This window comes from Xenopus laevis, chromosome 2S (genome assembly GCF_017654675.1).
Source record: "Xenopus laevis strain J_2021 chromosome 2S, Xenopus_laevis_v10.1, whole genome shotgun sequence".
Classification (NCBI taxonomy): Eukaryota; Metazoa; Chordata; class Amphibia; order Anura; family Pipidae; genus Xenopus; species Xenopus laevis.
Window position 1 is genome coordinate 38,049,770 of NC_054374.1, and position 27,287 is coordinate 38,077,056.

Consider the following 27,287-nt stretch of genomic DNA (forward strand, 5'->3'; position numbering starts at 1 on the left):
TGTGTATGTAAACACAAATATTAGATTAATTTTTAATGACTTCTGCCTCTCTATTTCACATCATTTATATTAGAAATAGAGGTCCCTAGCTTTTATTTGCTACATGTGGATTTGGCATTCATGTCATTTGACATTTCTTTTCTCTTTAATAATTGTGTGATCCGTGTCCTGTCTCTGAAATACAATTAGAAAATGCTGCTTTTAACTGATAAATGAGGTTCGCTGAAATGACTTAAACAATGATTAGTGATGGGCGATTTTCTCCCGTTTCACAGAAAAACTCTCAAAATTCGTGAAACAGCGAACAATTCATGAAAATCATGAAATCGGAAAGTTCACGAAAAAAATCTTGAAATTAGAATGTTTTCACGAAAAAAAATCAAGCAATTCAAACGTTTTCATGGAAAAATTGAGCAATTCGAATGTTTTCACTAAAAAAAATTGAGCAATTCGAAAGTTTTCACGAAAAAAATTGAGCAATTCTAGTTTTCACTAAAATCGAGCATTTAGAATAGTTTCGTTAAAAAATCTAGCAATTCGAACGTTTTCACTTAAAAAATCTAGCAATTCGAACAGTTTCACGGAAAATCAAGCAATTCAAATGTTATAAATTCAAAATCTGGGGGAAGAAAACAACTATAGGTAAAATGTAGCAAAATGTACCTGTTGCACTTTGCCTACTGTTCATATACGGTATTATATAGCATGGAGTTCTAATTTGTCTTTTCAGCACACAGTCACAGGCAAGTATACATGGACAACTATGGAGCTCTGCGCTGCTCTAATATTCCTCTGTTATATGTGCTAGCAGCTAGTGTGTCATACTGGAGTCTAGGCAGTATCGGACTGGCCCACCGGGATACCAGTAAAAATCCCGGTGGGCCCAGGTGTCAGTGGGCCCTAATGCTACTAAACTTTTGACCTATTTCATTCTCAATCATTTTTTCTATGAGAACAAATAGGCTAAATAGATGGAATAATAGATGTATAAACTAGGAGAATGAAGGTTGAGTGAGGAGATGTAGAATATTAGTAATGAGAGTGGGCCCCTGGTCTAAAATTTTATGGTGGGTCCCTGGTCTAAGGTTTTATGGTGGGCCCCTGGTCTAAGGTGTTTGGGTGGGCCCCTGGTGTCCCAGTCCGACACTGAGTCTAGGTAAAAAAAGATCATTTTCAGGGGATTTTTATAGATAGATTTTTTCAATGGATTTAGGGTGTAAGGTGACTGACTAAAGATTTCCTCCACCCTGAAACTGTCAACGGACACATTTTGGCCTTCCAGAAGTGTATCCCTGATGAGTGTCAGCTTACACGAGTAAAGCCATCTAGAAGAAATAAAAAAAATTCTGAGGGGTTCCTGATATATTAGGTTTTTAAAAACAGCAGCTATCATAGCTGACAGAAACACAGGATTCCCATAAAACTGCTACATATTGGTACCACGCCAGAATGGTTGGCAATGGGAACACAAAGCACCTCCAATAATATTTTGAACACGTATGTAGGAAACTAGTAAATGTTACACCTTTAATTATAGTAAAAAGTAGAATCAGGTCTCCTTCTTTTATCATTTCAGAATCCAAGCCTAATTTAAGTAAAAGCATGGAAATGGGAATAAACTGGTCAAATTTCCTTCAAACATACACAGAAAATAAGGGATTTATCAATGCATATTTCCTGGCCCCAAATTCCAGCAACAATCCAGTGTGCGCAAGTTTATGACCATCAAATTGTCTGGCCACCTACCATGTCAAGACAAAGCTCTTATGGTACAATACTATTAATTTCTGGTCATAGGCTGGCATCTGTCGGCTTGGTTGGATTTCTTGGGGAAAGTGTTTCTTAAGCAAAGGCTGATCCTCGCCTCTGTAACTTTTATAAGGAAGAGATCTCCAAAACCAACACTGATAAGGTCACTAGGCCCAGATTTGTGGCAAAGCAACAAAGGCCCGGGCCTAGGGCGGTGAATTTTTAGGGGCGGCAAACTACATTGGGAACTCTGAGATCCCTTGTGCTATGCAATACACACGCTTGTGGCGGGGGGCAGATGTATGCGCGCCCAGCGGGCGCTATGACCCGAAGGCCTTGAGTCGGTGAGCAGGGAAATCCGGCCCTGAAGGTCAACATTAAAAAAAACAAGTGTGGAGGTGCTACATTTGGCCTTTTATAATCAAGATTTTAGTTTGGTACATCCACTTGAATGGATTTGGTTTAGTACCACTGAAGTGCTTCCCTTCCACTGTGCAATAGCATGTAACTTTGTCACATTACACAGAACTTCATTATTATAATATATATCACGATTATTGTATATAAACTATTTTTCACCAAGGGAAAAACAGACTTACAATGCTACTAATGTACACTGATTATAAGCTTAAAGATGGAATGGAAGACTAAAGTGCATAAGAAGGTGCTCAGAATTAAGTCTGTACTATTTCCCATTCCATTACTCCATATTTTTAATCCTATGGTGTACAGTATAGTCTGGTGTACTAAAAGCCACGGGAGAATGGTTTCCATTTGTAGATTGTTGAGGCTTATGCACAGGCCCAAATGTATCTTCATGATATCTTAATTTGTTCTGCAAAATAAAAACAATAGTGTGTTAGAAATAAGCCCAAACTGTCATATATTGCTTTATATCATCTCTGCTGATATTGTAAAGAGAAATGTGATTTGAATGTTATCGTTCATTCATGTGGTTTAGGGCCATGTTACCTTTGTTAATCATCAGTCACAATAAAGAATGTTATTATTCATTGTATCATGATTACACACACATAATTTCATAGAGACTCTTCATCAATTCAGGGCTTTGCTGATCACCCTTCTTGCACCCATAGGAAGGCCTGTTTTTAAAAATTTTAATTTTTGAATTTTAAATTTGAACAAACTCAGAAATTTACCACTTGAACTTGAATGTTTGCTTGTTTATTTAAAAATATACATCTACAAGACTTGATAAAAAAAGTTAAAACAAATAGATGCATCAAATTCATATTCTACTCATCATTTTCAATGTGTCTACAAACTCACAAAAAAATTTGAAAACTCAAAAAACAAAGATTTTGCTTAATTTGCTTCCATTTTGCCTACGACAACTCCCAAGCTTTTAGAGGCTTAAGGGCAGATTTACTAAGCTCGAGTGAAGGATTCAAATGAAAAAGAATTAGAATTTGAAGTATTTTTTGGGTACTTCGACCATCGAATGGGTCAAAACTTTGAACGATTCGAAGTAAAAATCGTTTGACTATTCGACCATTCGATGGTCGAAGTACTGTCTCTTTAAAAAATACTTCGACTACATACTTTGCCACTTTAAACCTACCGAGGTTCAATGTTAGCCTTAGTTTTTTGTGGTTGAATAAAAATCCTTCGAACGATCGATTAAAATCGTTCAATCAAAGTATTTGCAGTAAATCCTTCGAATTCTAAGGATTTTACTTCGACCTTTAGTAAATCTGCCCCTTAATGTTTTACTTTGGAATTTTTTTTGAACATTTGATTTTTAGAAACCCTAATTCAAATTCATGAGTTTTAGAGCGCATAGATTTTATTCACAGTAAAAATTTGAATTTGAAAGTTGAAAAATCATCCCCGTAGGAGCCTATTTACTAACAATCGAATTTCTATTTATTTCACTAGTCTCTAAAAATGTGTGTTTTTTCTATATTTCTTAAAAGCTCTTAAAAATCAAGATTTTTTTGTAAAAACCATGAAAAACTCTAATACAAAAATTCAGCAGATAAAAGTTGCCAAGGTCCTTTAGAAGTCAGTGGGAGGTGCTCTGATTCTATTGGACCATTCTTAATCAATTCAGATTTTTTTTTTCTCTAGGAATTGTCCAGGTTTGAGGGTTAAGAGGTATCCTTATTTTTTGATTTTTTTTTGTAGTTTTTAAATTTGGAATTTTTAATTAAATTTCATGACATTCGTGGTTTTAAAGAAAGTGAGTTTAGTCATAGTTTCAAAGACCTCTAACACCGCTAAAATGAGACTGTTGATAAAAATGCCTGTTTTCACCAGGCATGGATTCGCTGCGAAATTCGACACTTTGCCATCTGCAAATTTGTTTGCAAAAATCCGCAGTGAAAAATGTCACCGCAGCTGAAAAGTCGCCAAGACAAAATTGGCACAGAGACAAAAAATTCGCCATAAGAAAAAACACCCATTGACTGTAATGCATTTTGAGTAAAATAAAATTGCCGCATACATAAAAAATTTTGATGCCTATTGAATTCAATGCATTTCGATCATCACTATTTTTCATGTATAAAAAGGCTGACTCAGGGTTGGGATTTGCACATTTAGGGAACATTACACTTTCCAAAATCTAGATAGTTGCAAGATTGCTCCACAATGTCACAATGTGCTGGTGATGTCAGGGGCGGTGCAGATGATGTCGGGGAAGGACTGATGACATCAGGGGTAGTCCAGTGACATCAGGGTCAAGGTTATAATGTGATAATTGGTCAATTGCCACATCAAACTAATAGAATCCTGCCTGTTATTCATAATTTGGATAACCGGGCAGGCAGTTTTGGCCCGGGACAGCCCTCCTGAAAACTGTACGGATCAAAACCAGGCAGGGACAACCCTTAATGTAATATAAATGCTCTTATATTGGGTGTCATAACTCTACTTAATTTATGAAATTCATGTCAGTAGATTGATCACGTAATGTTACTTGGGCTTAGGAGGAATGTACAGTAGTTGAAGGATAAATCAGCATTTATTTTGCAGTTTATTATTTTACACTTACCTTCAGCTGAGAGAAATAACTCTCAGTTTCTTCGTCGTTTAGTCTCAGTCTCTTGGCTATCATGTGCTTGAGGGTCTGAACAACATCCTTTGCCATGTCAAAGTTTCCACACACATACAGATGGCCTTCTTCTTCAAGCAAAATCCGACACACTTCACTCTCCAAGTTCTTTATAAGAATATCTTGAACATACACCTAGGTGGATATAAATATGTGACATTAAAAACAGACATGATACTCACTGCAATTAATATATTTTTTTCCTTCTATGTGTTTGTGCTCCTGACATTTTGCTTTACTCTCTACGAGTCTTTATTTCCTTCCTCAATTTCACTTTTTCACCTTCTTGCTTTTCTCTCTTCCTTCCCAGCTTCCCTTACACCATGAACATAGGTTTGCCACCTGGCTGGTAAAAATGATGCCTGATGCCATTGTTATTAATAGGGAAAAAATATAAAAATAAAAAAAGGTGGCAACCCTACATGCACATATATTTTATCCTTGCTCCACCCTAAACTTCTTAATTTTCAATTTATTTATTTTCCATTTATTTCAATAGAATTTAAATTTGCTCCTCCATTTTGACTCCTGGCAGAAGTTATTGCTCAGTTAAAGATTTTAAAACCCCCTGCCCACCAATGCAGGTGGGTTTTTTGTACTTTTGTTTTTTTCACTTTGTACCATTTTGTTTCAAGAATAGTGGAGTGAAAATTTTCGCCAGGTTTCACCACAAAAAAGATGCCCAAATTTGTTGCACATCAAAAAAAACTGTTGCCCATAGACTTCAATGCGTTTGGCAAATTTTTGCCCATCACTAATCCAGAATAGTAAAATTTTGATGGGGTTTAGATGCTTCTTTGGCAATGGTTTTGATACCTTAGTGCTATATAAGTTTGGTGGTCCAGTTGGGCTTCAGCTTTAATGTTCTGATGCACATGAAATCCAGTAGAACCCCCATTTTACATCCCCTGATTTAAAGTTTTCCCTCATTTTACATTGTTGTTTTGTGGTCCCACCTATATGTATAAAACATTTCCCTGATTTTACATCATTTTTTTTCTGGTCCTCTGAAAAACGTAAAATGGGGATTCTACTGTATTAATTTCATGAGTAGAAATCCCTATTCCCATTCAATAAGAATGCCAAACACGGTTGCATTTGTGCCCATGGGCTTTTAGAATGATCCCTCCTGTTTTGCATTTGATGATTGGGTGCCCATTTTCAAGAGGGTTTTTTTCTATTTCTGATGAACCTCTGAACCCGTCACCAATAACCCGTCTCCAGGGCCGGAACTAGGGGTAGGCAGAAGAGGCACGTGCCTAGGGTGCAGTAGTGGAGGGTGCCAGGCGTGTAACTCTTCCATTACTGACCGTTTGTGTGTGTGAGCATAAGCGAAGTTGCATATGTTCGTGCACCCATGCAGTCGCACATATATGGGGGGGAGGCTAGCCCTGCCCTTCTCTAATAACTGTATGTCCTGTTTAATTATATCTCTCTCTGGGGCACAATACCCAGTTTGTTTCTCTGGGGAAGTGCTTTGTGAGGATCTTTTGAAGAATATTTTCTGACTTTCTCATTCTTTCTGGCTCTGGAATAGAGAGAGCTCTGTCTTGGTCTTGTCTCTAGGTCACAGATCACAATGTGAGAATGTCCTGCCTAATATAAAATATAACATCAACGTAAATCTGGTTTTGTTCACTACAGCTTCTGTCCTTTTTCATTTCCTTTTTATCTGCCACTGTCTTTGCTGTTGCAATTATTTTGCAACTTATTACCATCTTCACTGTTCCATTCCCATCATCTTTCCCATCCTATTCTATTCTATACTACGCATGCTCACATCCTCCCTTTTTATTTACACCTGTTGCAATCTAAGGGGCAGATTTATCAAGGGTCGAATTTCAAATTTGAAAAATTTCGAAATTCTAATTCAGAAAGACCAACCGAAATTAAATTGAAGAGTTTTTTGGCCAAATTTGTCTGTTTTAGATCAAATAGGTTCATTTTCGACTCAAATTCGACTCGTACAATTCAAAGTAATAGCACATTAGAATCGTATGATCGAAGTTTTTCTAGGAGGTCCCCCATAGGCTAAAACAGCAATTCAGCAGGTTTTGGATGGCGAATGGTCGAAGTCGAATTTTTAAGAGAGTACATGATAAAAATCTTTTCTGAATCTTTACATGAAAACATTTTTTCAAACTATTGTACTATTCCCTAGTCAAAGTACACAAAAATTAGCTTGGAATTCGAATTTTTTTAGTTAGAACTTTGTTTACTTCGACCTTTGATAAATCTGCCTCTAAGTGTACCTTACCTTGGCTTGTCCTGGCTGCCTGGAATACGCAGTGTACACATCTTTCAGTATGCCTTTACTCTTCATGTGTGTTGTCTCGTCGACATAAATTTCATCCATTCCTGATTGCTGGCAGCCAAACAGTAATATCATAGACCCAGGCCTTATTCCTTTAATTAACACAATGTTAATATGTGGTCAATGTTTAGTTTTAATCCAGTACATATGAATTTAGCTATGGTATCCATTATCTGGAAACCTGTTATCCAGAAAGCTCTGAATTACAGGAAGTCAGTCTCCCATAGATTACATTTTAATCAAATGATTCAGATTTTTAAAATTGGTTTTCTTTTTCTCTGCAATAATAAAACTGTACCTTGTATTTGCTCTTAAGTTAAACAGTAATAAATCCTTATTAGAGGCAAAACAATTCTATTGGGTTTATTAATGTTTAAATTATTTTGAGTAGACTTAAGGCATGGAGATCTAAATACCTTATCCAGAAAACCCCAGGTCCCAAGCATTCTGGATAACAGTTGCCATACCTATACCTCATAGCTTCATTTAATAATAGCTTAAAGGGTCCCTGTTAGGTTGAGTTATAACCGCATTTTCCCACATACTGTAAGAGATTTCAATAATGGCACCAGTGGGAATCTGGTTGGAGTACCAATATTGTCATCGCTGCTTCCAATTTAGCCAGTAAGCAGCAATTCCCATAACGAGAAAAATGTCACTGAAATATTTGTTATATATGCATAAAAACAATTTATGACTTAATGTAGCTTGATTTAATGGCTTTTTGACATACTGGGAGCAATGCCAGCTAATACAGTAAATATAGTGCAATATGCTGTATATAGAAACAGAGGCAAAACAGGCTTCTCCTGTATGTGCTACAGAATTAGCTACTGCACTATCAAGTGTCAGAGAAGAACAGATAGCAGTTTCTGAAACTGAGAAATCATACCAATTCTAAACAGATTATTGTTTCTTTATTTAGATGATTTTTATTATCATTTTGTTATTTGTAGCTAAGCTATAAAATGTAACTATGCAGAGACAATAATGTCCCTTGATTCAGAAGTTAGTCGATTCTTTTCTTACCTTTATTTTCTAAGTCATAGAGTCTCTGCTGCCAAAATCCTCTGAATGGAGAAATTCCTGTTCCTGGGCCAATCAGTACACATGGAAGTGATGGATTTTCTGGGAGATGGAATGTGTTTGTGCTAAAATATTTCAGATTTAAATATCTCAGATTTGTCTCAATTTCTTTATCTCAATACATATAACTGATTATAGTGGCATTACCTCAATACATATACTTGAGATACAGGTACATAGAAATACAATTTGTATATTGCCACCTAAACTGTTTTTATTTTATATCTCCCTAAAATTCTGCTTTTACATGGAACATTTGTATGTAAATATTAATATAAAAAGGGGAAACAATTCAGCAATAAAAATGAGTGGAAGATGAATTAATTCTACAAAATTTTGCAGATGTTACCCGAGGCTTATGAATTCATGCTGCATTGCAGAGCACGGTTTGGGTATTAATCCTAAAACATATTCAGATGTGTTGCAGGCAACACTAGGGAATATTCAGAGCCATGCTTACCTCCTAATAAAGCATGGAACTGTTTCATTGATTTTCAGAGTATTTAGCCATGTGCTGCAGACGCCATGATGTAATGGGCCCTGGCCACCTGCGGAGAACAGAATACGTATTGAAACATTCAGTGTTTAAACTCAAGCAGTAAGCGTAAAGCTTGAAAGCTAAAGGAAATGTATACCTCAGAGTTGATGAAAGAGAGTTATATTTCAGCCATACAAAACCAGGTGTGGTGTGAAGGGTTTTATTTATAAGCCAAAATAATTGGCCCTTCTATGAAATGTAAATTGTGTTTGTTGCAAGGAAAATACCTATAAACCTTTCCACGTGTTCATTTAGATGCAGATTTATCAAGGGTCGAATTTCGAAGTAATGGGAGTTTTTTTGAAATTCGAATTAAAAAAGACCGAAATTTATTTTAAAAAAGTTTAACTGCTGGTGAATAGGCTGTATTCGAATTGTTCGAATGGAAGTTTTAGCGCATTCCATCAAATTCGAATCGCAGGACTTGCCCCAAAAAACTTTGATTTTTCAAAGTCCACCAAATGACTCCAAATAGGTTCTAGGAGGCCCTCCCATAGGCTAAAACAGTGATATGGCAGGTTTTAGATGGTCGAAGTTTTAAAGAGATAGTACATGATAAATTTCGATATTCGAATAGTCAAATTTTTTTCAAATTCAAATCGAATTTGTCCTATTCGATAGCCAAAGTACACAAAAAAAGCTTGAAATTCGAATTATTTTACTTTGAATTTTCACTTCGACACTTGATAAATCTGCCCCTTAGTTTATACTTTTTAACATGCCTTATTCCTACAAAGAATGATATGTGTATTATCTCTACTTGCCTTATGTAGAGTTTTCTAAGTCTGGGGGGCAAATCTCTCCAGATATTTATCTGCAATGTTAGTAAACATGCCCCTGGGTTTCCATGAACAGGATAGATAGCATATAGGCTTTGTTGCAGCAGCAGATAATTACAGATAACTACAATGTAGTATAAAAATCCAACACAGTGTAAACTGTGTGTGTGCTGCAATGAACTAATGAGTATAATTCATTTCCTGTATAACATCCTGCAAGCCCTCTACTGAGCTTCTGTTAAACATGTATATATAAGAAGGGAGGTTACAAATAATGGAGAAATAGATCTCCACAAGTCATGCGCAAGTCAGGAATATCACAACTAACAAACAGCCTAATATGACCTTTCTCAGCTTGGGCCTAATCCAGGTCATGTTTGAGAAAAGGATTTATGACCCACGCCTACCCTCATTGATAAGAGATGACAATAAAAATGTTTATCTTCTAGAACAGAGGTCCCCAATCTTTTTTACTCATGAGCCAATTAAAATGTAAACATAGGCACTCTAAACTTTCCTGGGTGTACCTAATAAGAGCTGTGATTGGCTTTTTGGTAAACCCTATGTGGACTGTCAGCATACAGGAGGCTGTTTTTGGCAGTACACCTTGTTTTTGTGCAACTAAAACTTGCCTCCAACCCAGGAATTCAGATATAAGCACCTGTTTTGAGACCACTGAGAGCAACCACTGTTGGCATCACTGTTTTAGAATAACTGATTTTTAGTCTTATATTGTAAGCTTTATGGGGCAGAAACCTCCTTCCTACTGTGTCTCATACTACATGGCACTTACGTGCAGATTTATCAAGGGTCGAAGTGAAATCTAGGGAATTTTCGAAGTTAAAAAATTCTAAATTCAAAGTAATTTTTGGATACTTCGACCATTGAATTGGCTACTACGACTTCGACCTTCGATCCGAAGTAAAATTGTTCGACTATTCGACCATTCGATAATCGAAGTCTCTTTACAAAAACTTTGACTTCAATACTTCGCCAACTTAAGCCTGTCCTATGGGGACCTTCCAGAGTTTTTTGTATTCGAAGGAAAATCGTACGATCGTATGATAAAATCGTTCGAATCGTGCGATTCGAAGTACGATTGCAATCGGAATCGGAATTTTCAACACTTGAATTCACTTTTCTGTTAGAAAGATAGGGTTGTTTATCTCCAATATATTATATCCAGAGTGCTGGATTTCTCATTGAAAGTCTATTAGCTAACACTGTTTCACTTAAGCTGCTAGCACAGGTTTTTCATGCTATTATTTTTCAGTCCAGATTGAAAAATAATTGTGTTTAATATTATTTTTCTGCTAGGGGAATAGACCTCACATACCTCTTGTCATGTAGCTCACAACAGCAACAGTGAGATGGACCTCCCCAGGCACCATATCATTTGAGGAACTGATAGAGTAGTATCTGGGTTTCAGTGGTGGCAGCTGAGTGAGCACAAATGTTGTAGGCACATGCAGGGATGGAAATTCTTCTAGTACCTCCAGGAAGTTAGGAAAGTTATGGTTCTTCCACTGATTGTATTCATCTGAATTCTGCAAACAGAATTAGCAAATTATGTTACTTGGTAATAGGTAATGTTCAAATTTATCAAAAACTCAAGTGAAGGTTTATCATGTCTGTATTTATTTCCACTTGTGAAAACACTAATGAGCCTGGTAAATTCATTTCAGCATGGAAAATAATTGTCCAGATCCTTATTTCCCACATGTGATTTTCACGGAAGAGTAACGGTTCCCTTGGGTGCCAGAGTTCACAGCTGCTTCTGAACTGCACTCAAATTCCCTTGAAAATGGCTTCTCAAAACAGTCAAACAGAAGCAATGTTCATCTTTGATAAAATGTTTTAATAATGGATCAATATTTTCAAAATGGAATTCCTTCTTCATTCCCCCACTATGGTTTAAACCAGTCTGTCCCTAAATGAGGAAATGTAACAACTTCTACTAACAATAAATAAACTGACAGTCCTTGCTATTTAATAATACTATATTTTCAAAGAAAATATAGGTGGACTATTAGTAATCACATTAGAAGCACAGAAACATGCAGGTGCAGGTAAAAAATTTTTATTAAGTATTCATGTTTCCCGATTAGAAAAATAAAACATTCCGTGCTTGAGTTACATTGCATTGCTTTAATTACATGACCCCCTAGAATAGGCTAAAAATCAATATAATTCGTACCTTGCTTAACTCTTCTAGCCTGCTTTTGTCTGTGATGTCTGTAGCCAGCAGGGAGAGTTTTTTCAGCAGAAGCTGCGTCGGTGGCGTAGTTATGTCTAGGAAATATGTCAATGCTTGTGTCAAAGAGCAGGGAGGGATTTTTTCGCTGATTGTCCAGAAGCTTTCTGTAATTACAAGAAGAGAGGAAACAAACGCAAATATTATCCAATTAGTTCCTACTGCAATTCTTGTCCTTCCTGTTTGACATTTTCTGGGGACGTTTTTCCTTTATATTTTTGTTTTAGATTTATTTATAAAGCCCGGCCAGGGTACTTAATGCTTTACAGAAAAATAAACTAGAGAGTTCCTCTAAATGGTTCCATAAAAAAAACAAATAAACAGAGTAAAGTGTAAGAGGTAAAGGAGCAAACTGCAAAAGGTGTAAGCCCCATGCAATAAGCAGTCATTCTTTATGGAACCGTTATCTTCTATATATTTATATTCCAATAACTGATATCACCCCATTGTATTTGCTATTTCATATTTCTAACATATGGGCCTCATTTAAAAAAAGGCAGCCATATACAGATGAGCATTTGGGATATCTGAGAGCCAGTGGCCCAAACTCCCAAATATGATGCATCAGCCTATAGAAGGTCTAAATGGACCTTTCTAACTGAACGTATATTTTTTCATAATTGAAGCCAGAGCAAGTGGCTCAAATTACCCAATGCAAAAAAGGTACAAAACATGCAAAAGTGCAAGGGTGCCATTGGACTTGCCTTAAAAATGGTCCCAAACTCCAAGACACTGGACAAAAGGTGCAATGAAAGAGAAGAGAAGGCTCCCCTTCATTAAAGCTTTATCCCCAAACTCCCCAGCCAAAAGACCAACTGCAAAGCTAGTGGGTTCCTTCATGCAGCCGCCTCCAGTCCCAAGGACTTACAAGGGGTCCAGACCACAAATGGACCTCCAAGAAGGTATGGGAAACTTGTGTGCCCTTGGAGGGACCAGGTTTCAAGGGGAAAAAGGAGCCTAATGGCCACACAACTCCCCCATAGACTAACGTATGTCCCTGAGACCTTTTGCACAAATCCGATATATGCTAAAAAATTAAAAAGTAACGGTGACCCCAAAAGGAGGATAAGTAAATAGATAAAAATCATAAAATCAGTGCAGCTGTATGCAGCTACAGACTATTGGCCACATTTTTAAGATGTCTTAAAGGTGAAGAAAGGTCTTTTTTTGCTTGGAGGTGCCAAACGTTAGGCACCCCAAGTGGTTGTATTTACTTACCTGACACCTCAGGCCAGTGCTCTTATCAGCAGAAAACTACACCGGCCCAGGGTTCTTCCAACGAGCACCACAGATCGATCATCTTCCTGCTTCTTCTTTCTTATCGCTGCTGCGCATGCGCAGTAGAGTGAAATGCCAAACTTTAATGAAAAAGCCGGCTATTTAATTCTACTGTTCATGCGTCTGCCCTGGGAAATTTGCAGATTGAAGAAGCAGGAAGATGATCGATCTTTGGTGCTCGCTGGAAGAACCCCAGGCCAGTGCAGTTTTCTACTGATAGGAGCACCAGCCCGGAGTGTCAGGTACAGTAAGTAAATACAATCACTTTGGGTGCTTAACTTCTGGCACCCCCAAGTTAAAATTACTTTCCTTCTCCTTTAACCACTGGTGCCAAGAGGCTAGGGTTTAAGAGAATAAAAAGTGCCAGTGCATTTGGCATTATTCTTGCCAGTGATCTTCTGGCACCTGTGGCCTGGGGTGCATCAAAATTCTGGGCCTTTGTCCAGAGGATCAAGTGCCTCTCTGCTCTACCAACAGATGTGGACTCTTTCCTCAATTAGGAGGTATGCCACCCACTGATAAGAAACTACACCAGATCTTAGCCAAAATATTGTTGCTGTAAAAATGTAAAATGGTATTGTTACCATACTCTCCGGCGTAAACATAATCCCTGTCTGTCCTATCATGAGGAGACCCTATAATGTTTGTAGGAAACTCCTAAAATTCCCAATTTCATGCAATATGAAATGTTTGCGGGAAATGAAAGTGTTAACCAAGCCAAGACAGATTCTTACCCTGCTCATTCCGTGTCTCCAGTCGGATATGCTGGTTGCAGGGCGGCGCATCCTTCAGAAGTCCAATTATGCTCGTTACTAACTCTGGCTGATTGCCAGCAAACAAACCAACATGTTCTCCTGGCATATACCGTATTTCCTGGCTATTCTCATAGGAAAGCTTCACAAGCAGCGTGGCACGGCTGTAAACAACAAGAAAAACCTCTATAATGGCCTTAATTGCGTATACAGGATTTCCGTTTTATGAGAAATATCAACATTGTCTGTGTGTTTTGGGAGTCAGATTTTTTTCAGTATTAAGCTATAACTGACTTTACTGTCACCACAACTCCAGCAATCAGTTCTGGTTTCTCAGAGTTACGGTTGGATTGAATGCTGGCATCTCCCCAAATAAAGGGTGGGGGGGATGCATTCTATCAACTGAATGACTATATAGTAACTAACTGCACTTACTGTTATCTGCAAACTGTAATGTACCATTATGAGCTATATTTAGGCTCAGTAATAATCATCATCTTCCGAAGGCACAATAGTAAAATACACACAATACTAGTCATTGTTATTATTTTTATATTATGGCAGGTCATTTGTGAACTTTTTGGACCAGTCCACTGCGCTGCTCACTCACTGGGTCAAATGAGAGCTAAAGGTATGAGACCTGTTATCCAGAATTCTCAGGACCTGGGGCTTTCTGGATAAGGGATCTTTCCAGAATTTGGATCCCCATGATTTGTCTACTAAAAAAATCAGCTGAACAATAATTAAAACCAATAGGATTGTATTGCCACCAATAAGGATTCATTATATCTAAAATAATATCATTATGCTATTACAGAGAACCATTGATTAACTTTTAATAATGTGAATTATTTTATTAAAATTGAGTCTATGGGAGATCCTTTCCATAATTCAGACCTCTCTGGATAACAGGTTTCTGGATAACGGATCCCATACCTGTACTGCAATGGGCTTTCAAATGGAACTAGGAATCCTACATATTGCCATTAGAGTAAACATATCAATATTTGCAGCCAACCAAAAGTCATGTATAGGAGTTATAGGAATACTGTTGTTAGGAGAAGTGCTTAAATTACAATTGAAAACAATGTTCTAATTACAATAGAAAACAATGCACAATTGTAAAGTGGTGTCATATGAAATAAGGAACACAGAGGTACTTGCTAAATATAGTCTAATCTCCTTTTGTGTTTGCATGGGGTGGAGAATTTACCGGTCAGACACATGACGGTAGGGTTGCCATCTGTCCGATTTTGACCTGGACAGCCCGGTAATTTAAAGGGCTGCCCGGGTCAAAAACTGCGTGCCCGGTTTTTCAAATTAGCAGCAGCAGCAATCCTATCTTGCTTTATGGTGGGCATGTAAAAGATAATAAAATAATAGATAAACGCAGCACTAGATTAGAAAGATTAAATTGAATTATTTTTTTTAATAGTTAATTATTTAGATATTGGCATCTCTTTAAAGATATTTGAAGGGAACATGTTAATAAAGACAAAAATAGCAATGCTGGTTATGATTTTTTTTTTATAGATTTCTGGTACAATTAAGGCTAAACAGATTATGTTAAATGATATATTAAATTGCCCAGAGTGCTCCTTTATACACTTTTGCCATTTATTTGGTTTATTGTTGTGTAAATAAATGATGCAGCTTCATGTTCAGTTTGTCCAACTGGCTGCAGTCAGCAGAAAGTTAAGTTAGACAGCAGATGAAGTCTTGTGGTGTGGCTCTGCTCAGATAATTGAGTTAAAGGGATTCCGTTATGATTTTAAGGAAGGTGGCACACGGGGAGATTAGTCAGCCAGCGACAAATCTTCTCTACTGTGGTGGAGTAATCTCCCCATATGCCGTACCGCCGGCAAGAATGTGAATTGCCATGCGGGATGGCATATGTATCGCTTTGGTTTTCGGAAAACAAAGCCATACGTATGCCATCCCGCCAGTGATTCGCATTCTTGCTGGCAGGAAGGTATTTGCCATTTGGGGAGATTAGTCACCCTCAGTAGAGAAGATTTGTCACTGGGCGACTAATCTCCCCGTGTGCCACCACCGTTATGGTGTAGCTTTTATTTCCAAAGTACACTGTTTACACTGCAAATAATTCACTTTACAGTGTAAAATTTTATTCCTAGCCCTATAAGTGTATTTTTTTTTAGTTGTTATATTGGTGTGTAGGCAGCCATCTCAGGTTATTTTACCTGGTTTTGGTTTCAGAAAGAGCCAGCACTATAGGATGGAACTGCTTTCAGGCAGGCTGTTGTTTCTCCTACTCAATATAACTGGAGTCGCAGTGGGACTTTATTACTGAGCGCTGTTCTTACATCTACCAAGAAGCTGTTATGTGGTTACCTTTCCATTGTTCTGCTGATAGGCTTCTTGGGGGGGGGAGAATGGAGGGGGATGCTATCACTCCAACTTGCAGTGCAGCAGTAAAGAGTGACTAAAGTTCATCAGAGCACAAGTCACATGACAGGGTGCACCTAGGAAACTGACAATATGTCTAGCCCCATGTCAGATTTCAAAGTTAAATATAAAAAATCAGTTTGCTCTTTTGAAAAACCAATTTTAGTGCAGGAGTCTGCTTGAGCAGCACTATTAACTGATGCATTTTGAAAAAAACATGTTTTCCCATGACAGTATCCCTTTAATGAGCACAAAAGAGTCATCTGACGTTTCTCTGGTCATAGAAACTTTCCTCTGCTGACTGTAGCCAGGGGGTCAAACTGTACAGTTAGTGGTGCTGTTGGTTTTCCAATTCATTATGTTAAAAGTTTTATAATGATTATATAATGTCTTGAAAATGATGCCATCACTGAAGCTAAATTACCTGGACTTGGGGCTTTGCAAATTCTGCCTAAATCTGAGTTTCATTGGCAGTATGCTCCTGGAGTGCATTTTACAGAGCGCTGTGAAATGGAAAAAAAAAACATTATAAGAAAGCATTATTCATTGTGAATACAACATAGATTCTGCTTGTGATATTTTCCTTTCTTATGATCACATATCTTGATCTTCAGCGCAAGCTGAACAACTCAAGCATGTTATGGCAGAGCAGGCATGACATGTGAACTGAATGTAGATATTTTGGGAGAAATCATTTAGTCAGACTCTGGAGTTTGCAGTTTCATTATAGGGAATGATGGGAGCTGTTTATATTGAGTTCTTTCCTTCAGTTTAATTAGTTTGATAAACATAAACAACAAAACAACTATTATCAATTAGACAAATACATTAGGGATACTATTCTGGAATCCTCTTAAAGTTAATTTTATGCACATATGGATAATACAGTGTGGGATCAGTTATCTAGAAACCCGTTATCCAGAAAGCTCCGGAATACGAAAAGGCTACCTCCCATAGACTCCATTATAATCAAAAATCCACATTTTTAAAAATGATTTCCTTTTTCTCTGTATTAATAAAACAGTACCTTGTACTTGATCCCAACTAAAATTTTATTTTAAGCAAAACCAGCCTATTGGGTTTATTTAATGTTTACATGATTTTCTAGTAGAGAAGATATGGAGATCCAAATTACAGAAAGATCCGTTATCAGAAACTCCAGGTCCCGTGCATTCTGGATAATAGGTCCCATATCAGTACAATAATGCCATGTATACTAGAAATTAATTTTAATCTGAACAAAACCAAAGCATGAAACTGACATCAGTAAACTCAAAAATAAACTCAAGGCTTTTTTTGATGTTAGATGTTCTTGTATATTTTTAAGCCATTTCCCCCACGAGTGCTGTTACATAAGTTATTGGCATTTTTAGTCGCTTGCGTGGCTCAGAATGAAGTGCTTCCTTCCATGTGCCCTAGATAAACGTATTATTTTGTGGCCTCGTTTCCGCAGAACATAGAGAGGCTACACCTTTTCCTGGTTTCTGTAGTTAAACACGTGAAGTAACAATGAGGCAAAGGGAATATACAAAGTGGGAAACAATGTGCCCTCGGGAGATATAAAAGCTCCCTTTCCAAATATTACAGTCAGGCTCTTCCCTATTAAATGTGGAAATGCAATGATAACCCTGCAGGTGCACTTTATCTCTCAGGAAACATGATCTGGAAAAAACCTGACCCTTGTTTTGGTGCTTTTTTTTCCCTACTTCTTCAGATCATTGAAAACCCCAAGATGGTGCGATACACGGACTATTACAAAGGAAGTTTGTTTCCCTGTGTGTTTTATGTGCTTGTGCAACTGAATACTGGTGAGATCAAACGATTTGCAACCCTGGCAAAAGCTGCTCTAAGTCTAATGGAACTAAGTCTGCAAAATCACATTATGCAAAGTCTCTGAATTATACTGGCCGATGCCAAAGATATCAAGCGAAATTAAAGGTGATACAAAGTGAACATTATTTTGGACAGTTTGAAAGTTTCACATGGGAGAAAAGGTATAAAGATGCTTTGTTAAAGGCCCAGTGTGTTCCATTTGATCTTTTTCACTCCAAATATTTTGTAAGAGCGACTACTGACCCAGCATGCAATGTAAGGGCTCTTACACACAGGCGGTTTTACCTGCGCTCCCCTGCGTTGCACTTCCTTCTGTTCAGCTGCAGGGGAGAGCAGGAGTAAACGCACTTAATTATTGTCAAGTCAGCTGAAATCACACAGACGCATTTAATCGCTGAATGCAGGTGGGACGCAGCATGTTGCATTTCACCTGCGTTCAGTGCATACATGCATCTGTGTGAGTACAGCCCCCTTGACAATAATTGAGTGTGTTTACTCCTGCGCTCCCCTGCGACTAAATGGAAGAAATCGCAATGCAGGGGAGCACAGGTAAAACCGCCCATCTGTAAGAGCCCTAAGTATTGCCTCAATTAACCATCGTCTGATTGCAGCCTGGACACAAGTTCCTTTTAATTGCATTTTAAATAGATCTTCTCTCTTAAGAGGGTTTTCTTATAGCCTGTATAGACAGCATAAGCCTATTTAAGCATAGCTATTCCCTGTTCTACACATTTATGCTGGGAAAGGTATAGTGGGCCTTTAATTTACACCCCAAAAAATGATTCAATAACTTCACATTTTTGACTATAAAAGTAACAGAATCTTATTTATAATGTATAAGTCAGAGTTAAACTAGAATTGATACAAGTACTTTATATAAAAAGCATGGCAAACAGCGGTATACAATTCTGATTTGGAATACACCACCTTTATAAAAATGGCTCACAGAATAAAATCAAAGCTGATACAGGTATAGGATCCGTTCCCCAGAAACCCGTTATCTGGAAAGTTCAGCATTACAGAAAAGCCATCTCCCATAAACTCCATTTTATCCAGATTTCTAAAAATTAATTCATTTGTTTCCGTAATAATACAATAATACCTTGTACTTGATTCAAAGTAAGATATACTTAATCCTTACTGCATTCTGGATAAGAGGTCCCATACCTGTACATTATGATTTGGGCTTCTGTACCAGCCCAAGGCCACAGTCCTTTAGCAGGGAAGATCTGTGTCTCCAAAGGTGTCCAAGTAGCTTCCCATCTTCATATCATATATGTTAACGTTAGCGTATACATTGAATTTGCATACCTTTGATGTGGTCATATGGTTGGTTATCATTAACAAGACGATAATTTGCTGCATTCCATGTTTCTGTTGAGGTGTAACACTTTGGTAAATGAATGTTGTGTCTGTCTCGAATTTTAAAGAGTTCACATGCAGCCTAGAGAAGAAATGGTCAGAATTTTAATGATATTTAATTAATAGCAGTTACGTTTACAAATACATTGAAAACTATTCCAACATTTTAATTTAATAACAATTGGAAAGTTGCCTAGAATTGCAGTCTCTTTCTTTATGCAAAATGTTATTTTCAAGTTTACATCAATTTTCGTAGCAACATTTTTTGTTTTCATACAATTTCTTGTTATTTCTGGTGTCTTGCTACACACAATCATTATCTTTTTTTGGGTCACAAGCAAAAATATTTGTTTTCACACTAATGTTTTATTATGCAAATTAAAATATTACACAGTATCTACCTTAAATGTTTGAACTGCCCAGTTTAGGAAAGCCTCTTCCTGCCCACTGAGCTCATCTCCTTCACCCGTAATGCTGATTTGTGTGGCACCAAGCTGTGCCAGCCTTTGGTCTATTGTATGGGCAAACGCACAGAACTGTGGGTACATGCTGGATCCAAGGCCAAAAATAGCATACCTATAAACAACAAGGACATTGTGAGTCATACTTAAAAGTACAATAGCACTGAAAATCAGAACTCAAGATCTTACTTATAACTATTGCATGCCAAGGATTTTTATTAGGTACAATTTTAAAGGACAACTAAACCCTAAAAATGAATATGGCTAAGAATGCAATATTTTATATATTGAACTTATTGCACCAGTCTAACGTTTCAGCTGGTCAATAGCAGCAATGATCCAGGACTTCAAACCTGTCACAGGGGGGTAACCACTTTGGAAAGTGTCTGCTACACGCACATGCTCAGTGGGCTCTGAGCAGCTGTTGAGAAGCTAAGCTTAGGGGTCGTCGCAAGTTATCAAGCAGTAAAAGAGGATTGTCTGTAATATAAGCTGATGGAACAGGGTTGATTATTAAATTCTGATGCTAGTTGCTAATTACTAATCAGCCTTGTATTGTGATATTTATAGTCTATGTGTACCAGGCCCGGACTGGCAATCTGTGGGTTCTGGCAAATGCCAGAGGGGCTGCTATAAGGTGCCATAGAAAGTCAGTATTTAGCGGGCTGGTGGAGGCTATTTGGGCCTCTGTGTGGGCTGATTGGGCTTCTGTGTACCTGAAATGCCAGGGCCTATTTTAATTCTCAGTCCGGACCTGATGTGTACTGTATATTGTGAGTGGGGTCCCTAAGCTCAGTAAGTGACAGCAGCACAGAGCATGTGCAGTGAATCAGTAGAAAAGAAGATGGGGAGCTACTGGGGCATCTTTGGAGACACAGATCTTTACTGCTAAAGGGCTGTGGTTGCCTTGGACTGGCACAGAAGCCCAAAACATAATGTACAACATTTCTAGCTACTTCTTTAGTTTTGCTTTAGTTCTCATTTAAGCAAATAATTCATGTTTTTAAAGAAAATTCGCTTTTTCGCTGTAATTATAAAACAGTATTTGATCCAAATTAAGATATAATTAATCCTTATTGGAGCCAAAACAATCCTATTAGATTTTCCCCTCAACCAGCTGAGTTGTTATAAAGATTATTTTGTGAGCTGGCTGGAAGGAGGCTGTAGTGTACATTCTTACTCAACTGAGAGGAGAAAGAAAAACCCTGGACCATCTAAAAATAAGAAGAGTTTGTTGCTGGATCCCTGGAGACTTAGAGGTCCCTGTATTAGTGGAAAACTTCTGATTTTGTTATGACTTTTTTTTTAACAAAAACCCACAGATTAGGTTTTAATTTATTGGTAAACTGCTGCAGGGTTTTCTTTGCATGGAAAGAGGAAAACATCCCTTTAAGTTGGACTGTTACTAAAAGAAAGAGTTCATTAGTACCTTAATTTGTTTTTTAGCTCTTTGTAAGAAAACATTGCTTTCTTGAATTTCTGTAGGAAAAAAACAAAGTCTTAATGCATACATAGAAAATGGCAAAGTTATTTTCTTGTGTAAAAATGCATTTACATTTTTTATTGTTTTACATAAATAAGGCATGCACTTTGTATTATTTGTCTTGTTAATATATTTTCAGTGATGCTCCTAGAAAACAGTAGGAAGAAGATGTGGGCTCCTTCGCCAGCCATGCTCAAATTAATTAATGTAACTTTTTATAAAATCTTTCCTAACCTGACAACTATGGGGCAAATTCACTATGCGCCGAATCGCCTAACGCTAGCGTCAATTCGCTAGCGTTGGCCATTTTCGTTACTTCACAAATTCACTAACGGACGCTGGCGTAACTTCGCTAGTGTAACTTCGCTACCTTACGTCTGGCGAATTTGCGCAACGGACGTAACTATGCAAATTCACTAACGCGCGCATTGTTCTGAACGCTACCTTTTACGCTAGACTTCCTTCGCCACCTCAGACCAGGCGAAGTGCAATAGAGTAGATAGGGATTTCTTCAAAAAAAGTTAAAATTTTTTCTAAGTCCCAAAAAACGCTGGCGTGTTTTCTACATTATGGGTGATAGGCTGAAAAAGATCGAAAAACATTTTGGGGCTCCCCTCCTTCCCCCCTACATTTCCTAACTCATGGCAACTTAACTATACAGTGGGCACATGTGTAGGGCAAAATACGAATTTTACATATACCTTCATTGAAATTTGAATGTGGCGCCATATGCAAATTAACCATCGCTAGCGTAACTTCGCTTCGCTTAGCGAATCAACGCTAGCGCAACTTCGCAATCTTACGCTACCCCTGAGTGCAACTTCGGATTTTAGTAAATTTGCGAAGCGCTGGCGAAACTACGCCTGGCGAAGTGCGGCAAAGTGCAGCGAAGTTACGCCTGGCGCAACTACGAATCTTAGTGAATGTCCCAATATATGGTGGTGGCAGACAGGGAGATTAGTCACCCAGCGATAAATCTTTGCTTCTGCTGCAACTAATCTCCCCAAAATGCCTTCCCACAGGCAAGAATACTAATCACCGGCGGGATGGCATAAGAATCACTTTGAATTTCCGAAGTCACCCAATAGGGATGTAGCGAACTGCCGATTTGGTGTTTGCGAACGCCGTTCGCGAACACCGGCAAAAAATGCGAACGTTCGCGAACAGTTCGCGAACTTCGAACACCCGCTAAAATCGTTCGATTCGAACGATCGAAGGATTTTAATCGTTCGATCGAACGATTTTCATTCGAATCGAACGATCGAAGCATTCGATCGAATGCTTTTCATTCGATCGAATGCTTACAATCGTTCGAACGAATGGAAATCGTTCGATTTTTAGCGGTCAAAGGAATTCGAATAGTCGAATGGTCGAACGTTTTGTATTCGAATCGAACGCGAACTCAAAATGCGAATGTCGCGCGACGTTCGCGAACATTCGGCGGACGCGAACGGTCGAAGTTCGCGCGAACAAGTTCGCCGGCGAACAGTTCGCTACATCCCTATCACCCAAGTTGCCTCACGGGGAAACTTCGGGCGACTTTGAAATCACAATGCAGTTACAGAAGTAACAGAAGCGAAGATTTGTCGCTGGCCGACTAATCTCCACGTCTGCCACAACTCTTAGTGGCACATTTACTAAGGGTCGAATATCGAGGGTTAATAAACCCTCGAATTCGACCCTCGAAGTAAAATCCTTCGAATTCGAATAAAAAAACCTTAGATAAGTAATGGGGAAGGTCCCCATAGGCTAACATTGTACCTCAGTAGGTTTAAACTACCAAAGTATGTAGTCAAAGTTTTTTTTAAAGAGACAGTACTTCAACTTCATCGAATGGTCGAATAGTCGAATGATTTTTTGTTTGAATCGTTCGAATCTAAGTCAAAGTCGTAGTCGAAGGTCATAGTAGCCTATTCGATGGTCGCAGTACCCAAAAAAATATTTCGAAATTCAACGTTTTTTTACTTCGAATCCTTCACTCGAGCTTAGTAAATGTGCCCCTTAATGTTAATGTGTAGATACAGGTTGCTATAGGCAAAGCAAATGAAAATATTTTAACTTTTGCCTCCTTGATAATTTAGGCTAGGCCAAGGCATTGCTTAAAATGAAACCAATAGTAATAGGGTACATTATCATATTGTTGTTTGCATTTTGTGAGTAAGTGGGTCATTTATTAAAATGCAATTATGAATTCCTAGAATATTCCCAGAAGTCTGAATTTTAACACATTTACTAACCTTTTTTTACACATTTTGGGATTGTATTTGTGATTTTGTTTAGTTATCAGAGCATTCTCATTTTCCTCCCTTTTGACTTTTTCATCACAAATATCTGTGTCGCATTAATTTCAGCCCAGTTTATTGGGGCATTTAGATAAATCTCTAAAATTTTATGGAAAACCACCGGTTCAGAGACAGGCTAATGAGCATTCCAACTGCAATATTTTATCTACCTCTCCATTTCCTGGGCAGTCTCCATTACCGAAAGTACTTGTCACCACCAGTAAAAGGGTTTCATCCTCCAAAATTCTGATGTTATAGTCATCCATACAGAGAGCCTATGGATAAAATATAGAGATAAGTATGATAGAAATTGATTTATACTTGTTAGGTTATAATTACTATAAAGAACAGGCCTACTTTCCCATTAGCCTATATTCCTTTGCCACTGTTTAATTTGTCATACCTGCTCATTGCTAAACAATATTCTTGCACAAAAAATGCTCACATAAGTCATTCCTCCACCAAGCATCTGTTAAGCAGAAGATCCACTGTATAAATGGAACTGAAATGGCAACACCAGCTGTGACACTCTCATGGCTAACATTATAATATAATAACTCTAAGCATCTCTAAAAAATGTCTAAACTCTTCTATTCAAGTTTTTCAGTGTACAGGTTTTTTATGTATTCTAAGTGAGAACAAGCGGCGCTACAAATGTCAAGTCTACTGTACTGCTGCAAAGCTTAAGCCCCTTTAGCCAGGAGCATTGAAATCAAAGTCACCAAGTCCATCACATCATAGAGATTTGTCATTTTCATCATTTCCTAGCTATGTCCAACAAAGCTTAATTTCATGTATACAGTAACTGAGCATTACATATAGTCACCAAGTCCTTAGAAAAGGTACTAACCTTGGCATTGAAGGCATAACTGAACAGTGCTTGCAGTTTCTTTGCAAAAGTTTCCGATTTCCCCGTTTCTGTTGCATAGAGGATGGTTACTTTTCTTCTGGCAGCCAAAGTTTTCTTTAAGAGTGAGGAAGCAAACAGCACAGACCTGGTGTAAGAAATGGTTATGGTTAGCGCAACAGAAGGAACAGAATGCAATGACTAACTGGGTGCTTCTGCTTTATGCGGGTATTGCAGTATATACATACACCATGCCATTAAACAGTAAACTGGATATTGTGTCAACTCCAAGTAGAGTGCACTTAGTTCACATTTTACAAAAATATGGTTCTTACTTTGCCACCACACTAAACTTGAATTCCTTCTTCTTTGGTTTACGGTTTTCATCCTGCCACACGTGAGTTTTCCAAGCATCAATCTATAATAAAGTGATTACATATTATGATAAGCAGATATTTATATCAACTCATATAAAAGGGGCTTGGTGTAATGCATCCTACCTGATAGTAATAAAATGGGCTTAGAATGTAATTGAGCATTTCCTGGTGAAACACTGGCGTGATGCTGCCTGACATCGGAGGGACGAGCCAAACCCAGTCAGCTGGGCAACCTCCTCGCAGCCGGTACTCATTCTCCAGGTGCTTCATAAAGGACTCCGCTGCAGAGTGGTGATCCATAATGGTTACATTGTGTTTCTGAAATGCAGAAATATCATTAATGGCATGTGTAGGTAGTAATGCTTAGAAGTTATGGAAATTGTAATTAATCAAATGCTATCTAGAATGGACACCCCTGGAATACAGTGTTCAAGCCAGAACCGGTACCAAAATCCCAATCACTTGGAAGCTTAAATAAAATTGCTTATCAGAGAAGGAAGTTTTATAAAATGCACAGAATACACCAGCATTCTACTGCTTACATCAATCTAACATCATATGTTATACCCGTTATTACGTCAATATTGATTGGTTACTAGTTATTAAAACTTTATTAGGATACACAATGATTGCTATAGACATGAGATACATTATTTTCTCCTGCAGGGTGTTGCCTGCTTTCACAGTATACTGTACATGTGTCTAGCAGCAGCATCTACTTTCCTTATTTTATCAGTTCTATCTAATAATAATAATAATGATAATGATGACGATGATGAGGAAAAATATCATTTGCTCACACTAGGCCGTGTATAATGGTTCTCATTTAGCAATCCTTGATATAAATTGGAATATATCATTTTATCCTAACTACCCGAAATGAATATTTATGTAATATGAAGAAATCTGGTGATTACTTTTGTAAGTGGCACAATTTCAATTTGATAGATGCATAGATCAATATAACCCTCATTAACCTCAATAAGTGACCAATAAATCCCTAATAAATCTGCACAAATAGAACCTGTTTATTTGCAACAGGATAGATCAGAAACAACTAAGCACTTACCTGAAAACTATATAGAACGGCAATGTTGAGCTCCACAACGGCTTGGTCTTTCCACAATGAAGCCAGTTTGTGTGTCTCTAAACCCAGCCGCCTTCCTACTTCCTGGGTAGGGGTAAAAAAAATGGTGACATGGGATCACAGTTTAAATACAGTGAACTGGTACACACATAAGGGCTTATTTATTAAAAAAAAATCTAAACAATCCATAATTTTTATTTTACGCACAGGGCATTTGTTTTTGTCATTTGGTAAGTATAATTCTACATCCAATCTAGCATCTAATATTGTGCCCAACCATAGAAAATCTACCATGTTTTTTGTTTACAAACTATATTTATAACTCCAATTTTTAGTAACAGATTATGGAGCAGTAAGCACAGAGTCCTGTTGTGGCCGGCATTCTCTGCCACTCCTTAACTTGTGCATCTGAATGACATGCAAGTTAATGAATGGGTAAGTGGCAGGAACAGGACAGTGGCAAATTGCAAAAACAAGGTCACATTGCACACTTATTTTTGCACACTGCCAACAAATTTGCACACTTACAACAAATGACATATCGCTTATCTAAGGGTCTATGGAAAGCATGTAAGCTGGGTTAAATTTCAAATAATTATGCACAAAGCTGAAAAATAACAGAGCAGTGGCGGAACTACCGGGGGAGCAGGGGGTGCAATTGGGCCAGGGCCCGCACCCCCTCAGGGCCCCCCGGCAGCTCACGCACTGCCGATTTCCGGTCGATTTCGGGTAAAAAAAAATCTGGTACGGAGGGGGCAGGGGCCCGGCAGCATGTCCCACACCAGGCCACCCCCTCCAGTTACGTTACTATAACAGAGGCATAACTACCTCAAGCACATTATAGCGCTGAACGTCACAGAAATCCCGCACACCAATTTCTGTTCCCATGTACCAGCCGTTGAATGGACAAGCAGAGAACTCTAAACCTCCAGCTTCAAGAAGCATATTGGCAACTGCAGGTAACGTAAACCACCTCAAGCCAAGTTCCTTGAACCACTCATACCTTTAAAAAAAAAAACACAAGTACATATTGGACCTATACTTTATCATAGATTGGTCCAGATTCAATTCAGTGAGAAAAGGGTTTATCATGTGAAAACTCAATTTGAGATGCAATTCAGAAAAACGTATCTCTCTGTTTATTATGTGAAAACTCTATTTAAGTCTAAGAGGAAAAAACTGCTAATGAATTTGGAGAAAAGTTTTTGCTCCTCGAATTGAATCTTGTCCATGATTTTTCACGTAATAAACCATGAAATAACTTTTTCTCACTGAATTGATTCTGGCCCATTATGTGTGTGATTATATGGGAATGAGGGAACC

The 27,287-nt window shown here is 37.9% G+C and overlaps 1 protein-coding gene across 1 annotated transcript in view; it reads right to left on the minus strand.

The window, feature by feature from the left end:
- Nucleotides 1–1,099: 1,099 nt before the first annotated feature.
- nos2.S (nitric oxide synthase 2 S homeolog) overlaps nucleotides 1,100–27,287 on the minus strand; it is a 39,297-nt gene continuing 13,109 nt past the window's right edge. The window contains exons 9-26 of the mRNA XM_018248549.2: nucleotides 26,793–26,967; nucleotides 25,947–26,048; nucleotides 25,001–25,195; nucleotides 24,836–24,918; nucleotides 24,504–24,648; nucleotides 23,824–23,928; nucleotides 21,318–21,367; nucleotides 19,829–20,003; nucleotides 19,377–19,509; nucleotides 16,657–16,735; nucleotides 13,809–13,990; nucleotides 11,740–11,903; nucleotides 10,879–11,089; nucleotides 8,686–8,773; nucleotides 8,169–8,290; nucleotides 7,083–7,231; nucleotides 4,766–4,960; nucleotides 1,100–2,584 (exon numbers count right to left, since the gene is read on the minus strand). Coding sequence (XP_018104038.1) covers nucleotides 2,450–2,584; nucleotides 4,766–4,960; nucleotides 7,083–7,231; nucleotides 8,169–8,290; nucleotides 8,686–8,773; nucleotides 10,879–11,089; nucleotides 11,740–11,903; nucleotides 13,809–13,990; nucleotides 16,657–16,735; nucleotides 19,377–19,509; nucleotides 19,829–20,003; nucleotides 21,318–21,367; nucleotides 23,824–23,928; nucleotides 24,504–24,648; nucleotides 24,836–24,918; nucleotides 25,001–25,195; nucleotides 25,947–26,048; nucleotides 26,793–26,967 — 2,488 coding nt within the window. The 3' untranslated portion in view covers nucleotides 1,100–2,449. The remainder of the gene's footprint in view (nucleotides 2,585–4,765; nucleotides 4,961–7,082; nucleotides 7,232–8,168; nucleotides 8,291–8,685; nucleotides 8,774–10,878; nucleotides 11,090–11,739; nucleotides 11,904–13,808; nucleotides 13,991–16,656; nucleotides 16,736–19,376; nucleotides 19,510–19,828; nucleotides 20,004–21,317; nucleotides 21,368–23,823; nucleotides 23,929–24,503; nucleotides 24,649–24,835; nucleotides 24,919–25,000; nucleotides 25,196–25,946; nucleotides 26,049–26,792; nucleotides 26,968–27,287) is intronic.